The 3,672-nt window shown below is 41.6% G+C and overlaps 1 protein-coding gene across 1 annotated transcript; it reads right to left on the reverse strand.

Moving 5' to 3' along the window:
• Positions 1-2,010: 2,010 nt before the first annotated feature.
• Positions 2,011-3,453, reverse strand: LOC133314366 (uncharacterized). The gene has a single exon (XM_061515843.1). It carries the CDS (start codon positions 3,451-3,453, stop codon positions 2,011-2,013), a length of 1,443 nt encoding a protein of 480 aa, XP_061371827.1.
• Positions 3,454-3,672: the final 219 nt, after the last annotated feature.

The raw sequence follows: 3,672 nt of genomic DNA on the forward strand, positions 1-3,672 counted from the left end.
GATTGCTTGGCACATCATCCTCTGCAACATTTACAGGCAGTTCATGTTCCCCATCATCCTGAAATGGATCAGTCACATCATTTGAGTCTGACTCCATCCACTTAGGGATAATATTCTGGGCTTTGGTTTTGATAACTCCTCTCCACCCTTGTTGGGAAGTAGGGTATAATGTGTAAATAACTTGTTCTGCTTGTTGAGCAAGTATAAATGGGTCGTAGCCAAGTGCATAACTCCTTGACCAATTGACCTCAACATTTCCATACTGGTCAACTTTTGTCCCACGTGAGGTGTTATCAAACCAATCGCATTTAAAGAGAGTAACCGATTTGCCCAACTTGTAATCCAAAAGAATGATATCAACTAACTTCCCGTAGTAATCGCCCTCAGCACTGTCGACTTACCCACCTCGACAACATACACCATAATTACAACATGACATATTTTGATTTGCTTCTACAGTTGCAAATCTATATCTGTTGACTATATATTTTTTGAATCGGGTGATAAATCTTGCAGCTCCACTTGATAAAATATATGCAACATCATGGACAGCCGATTGGTTTTGTATGAAGTACTCCTCAAACCATTGAGGAAATTCAGACGTAACGTGTTGATCAACTTTGAAATCTGACCATAAAGGATTATTCGAACCTGTCCATTTGGAAAAGTTTCTGTAAGGAAAAAATATTATAAAACTCATGAGGATAACTACCCATAAAAAAAATATAGTCGCGTAATGGAAACATCATCTCTAAGTTCAAAAATGAAATCTTACTCTATGTACGGAGCGGCCTCTGGTGAGTTGTTTAGAATGTACCACTCTGTAACGTTCTTATCCCGTCACTCTAGAATCGATGCCCTTTGCCTTCCCACGAATCGTCCTAGATAATTAAATAGTGATATCTGACCACTCGTATCACCGCCATCATCATTTCGAGGGACTCCTCTCGAAGTTGATATAAATTCAGGAGGATAATAGTACGATGCAATTTTACCAGTCTCTTCAACGAGATACGCTTCGGCGATAGATCCTTCAACATGCCTCAAGTTACTGACCTTCATCTTCAGTGTGCGTACAAACCTATGAATAGATATTAGGGTTCTTATAATTTGTAGCATCGTGTAATGCAATTAAATGTTCGGATAAAAAACTAACCTCTCAAATAGATACATCCATCTATATTGTTGTAGACCTCCAACCCTTGCTTCATAAGCCAAGTGAACAGGCAAATGTTCCATTGAGTCAAAAAATGTAGGAGGAAACACAATCTCTAATTTGCATAGTAGTGTTGGCACGCTCGACTCCAGATGTCGTAACCTTTCAGAATTAAGTTGAGAAGCACAAATTTCTCTAAAGAACATTGAAAGTTCGGTCAATAAACTCCACACTTTCTTCGGTAATGCTTTGAAAGCCCACGGCAACAATCTCTGAAAGAAAACATGACAATCATGACTCTTCATACCGAATAACTTTGCCCCGTTCATGTCAACACACCCCGACCACTTGGATGCATAACCATCTGGGAATTTAAGATCCTTAACCCAGCGCAACATTTCTAAATTCTGGACTTTATTCAGTGTGTACGACGCTTGAGGTTTCAAAGTCCGCCCGGTTGGAGTTTCAACCAAATTTAAAGCAGGTCTTCTGCAAATCGCCTTTATGTCCAGTCTTGCATTTACAGTGTCCTTCGTCTTTCCCTTGGTGTCCATCACAGTATATAAAATATTGCAAAACACATTCCTCTCTATATGCATAACATCAAGGTTGTGTCTTAACAATTGATCTTTCCAATATGGTAGATCCCAAAAGATGCTACGTTTGTTCCAATGGTGATCATCGCCATATCCCTCAGGGTCGTCGGAAGCAGGCCTCTCTTCAACACTTGGAATATACTTCACCCTCTCCCATATTTCTTGGCCACTTAACCGACGAGGTGCGTCTGCCCTTTTGACAACACCCCTCCTGAAGTCTTTTTTATTTCCCATATACGGGTGATCGAGTGGCAGGAATCATCGATGAGTGTCAAACCAACACACCTTGTGACTGTGTTGCAAGCTAAAACCCTTATTTTGTTCCAAACATACCGGACATGCAAGCTTCCCCGATGTCTGCCATCCGCTCAACATCCCATATGCTGGAAAATCATTTATTGTCCACATCAAGGCAGCCCGCATGGTGAAATTCTGCCTCAACGATACATCATATGTCAGAACCCCTGCACTCCAAAACATGTTCAACTCGTTTATCAGAGGCCTGAGGTATACATCTATCTTCTTTTTTGGATTGGAAGGTCCATGAATTAATGCTGTTAAAAACAAGAACTCTCTTCTCATGCACATCCAAGGTGGGAGATTATACGGCGTCACAATGACGGGCCAACAAGAATAATTCCTACCCGTCTGATTGAAAGGAGCAAACCCATCCGAACATAAACCAATACGCACATTACGTGGCTCCGCTGCAAACGAAGGATTCGCCTCATCAAAATGAACCCAAGCTTCAGCATCTGATGGATGCGTCACATATTTTTCATCCCTACAAAGCTCACGGTGCCATCTCATGTGACAAGCTATTTGTTCAGAAGCATACAATCTTTTAAGTCTAGGCACAAGAAGAAAGTACCACATCTTGTTATAGGCTTCACGTGTCGTTTTCCTTCCGTCCCTCACAACTTTGTACCTGTCATGCTTACAAAACTCACATTTGGTGCGCTTAATGTAATCACCGTAATATAGCATACATCCTTTGGGGCAGCAATGAATCTTTGTGCATCCTGGCCCAAGCTCTTTGACCTTTCTCTTTGCTTGGTAAAAATCCTTCGCCAAATTATTGTCTTTAGGAACAACCTGACGCATGAGCTGCATCCAGCCGTTGTAAGCAGACTCACTCATAAGGTGATCACTCTTCAACTGTAGTGTTGCTAGGGTTGCTGATAGCGTTGTATGTTCAGTATGTTGAATATGTTCACAACCTTCCCATAATGGATGTTGAGCATCTTGAAGCATGTTGTAAAACCTTTCCGCTTCCAAATTAGGATCCTCTGCCATGTAGGATGGTTCGGCATGAGTATCGGGTTCAAAATTTTGCCCAATCGACGGTCCCGCAGCATCCATAACCAACTCTTCATATTCGTTGAGGTTGTGTCGCTGACTAGTTTCCCCATAATAACCTCCTCGAATAGCATGTGCCTGCCGAATTTCCCCATGGATATGCCAACATTCATAGTCCGGCATAAAGCCCCATCTACACAGATGCTCCCTGACTTGGTCTGGCGTTCGAAATTTAAAACACTTACATTTCACACACGGACAACTGATAACGTCACTTGATGTACCTATTTGCTCCAGAGCAAATTGGATGAACGTTTCCAAACCCTCCATGAATGCTCTCGTTAGTTGTCTTCTATCAGTTAGACGATTGTACATCCAACTCTTATCGTGATCGTCTTCCATACTCCTGATTATATAGTAAGTGTGGAATTCAAATACCAGCAAACACCGAGTAATTGCCACATATATGATACAACTTACTGCAGTAAGTGGCAAAGAAACACATGCATTCAACAATTCCAGCAAGCAACCAGAGAATGAGGGTAGTACACCAGAAAATGGGGACATGCATTTAGGGGGAGCAAACAAAGAATGGGAAAATACACAAGATAAAGGGGACAT

This window comes from Gastrolobium bilobum, unplaced genomic scaffold (genome assembly GCF_033153095.1).
Source record: "Gastrolobium bilobum isolate Gb01-03AN ecotype WA unplaced genomic scaffold, APGP_CSIRO_Gbil_v1 utg180360, whole genome shotgun sequence".
Classification (NCBI taxonomy): Eukaryota; Viridiplantae; Streptophyta; class Magnoliopsida; order Fabales; family Fabaceae; genus Gastrolobium; species Gastrolobium bilobum.

Excerpts from the sequence above, each read along its gene's own strand:
- LOC133314366 (XM_061515843.1), bottom strand. The coding sequence starts at position 3,453 with ATGGAAGACGATCACGATAAGAGTTGGATGTACAATCGTCTAACTGAT.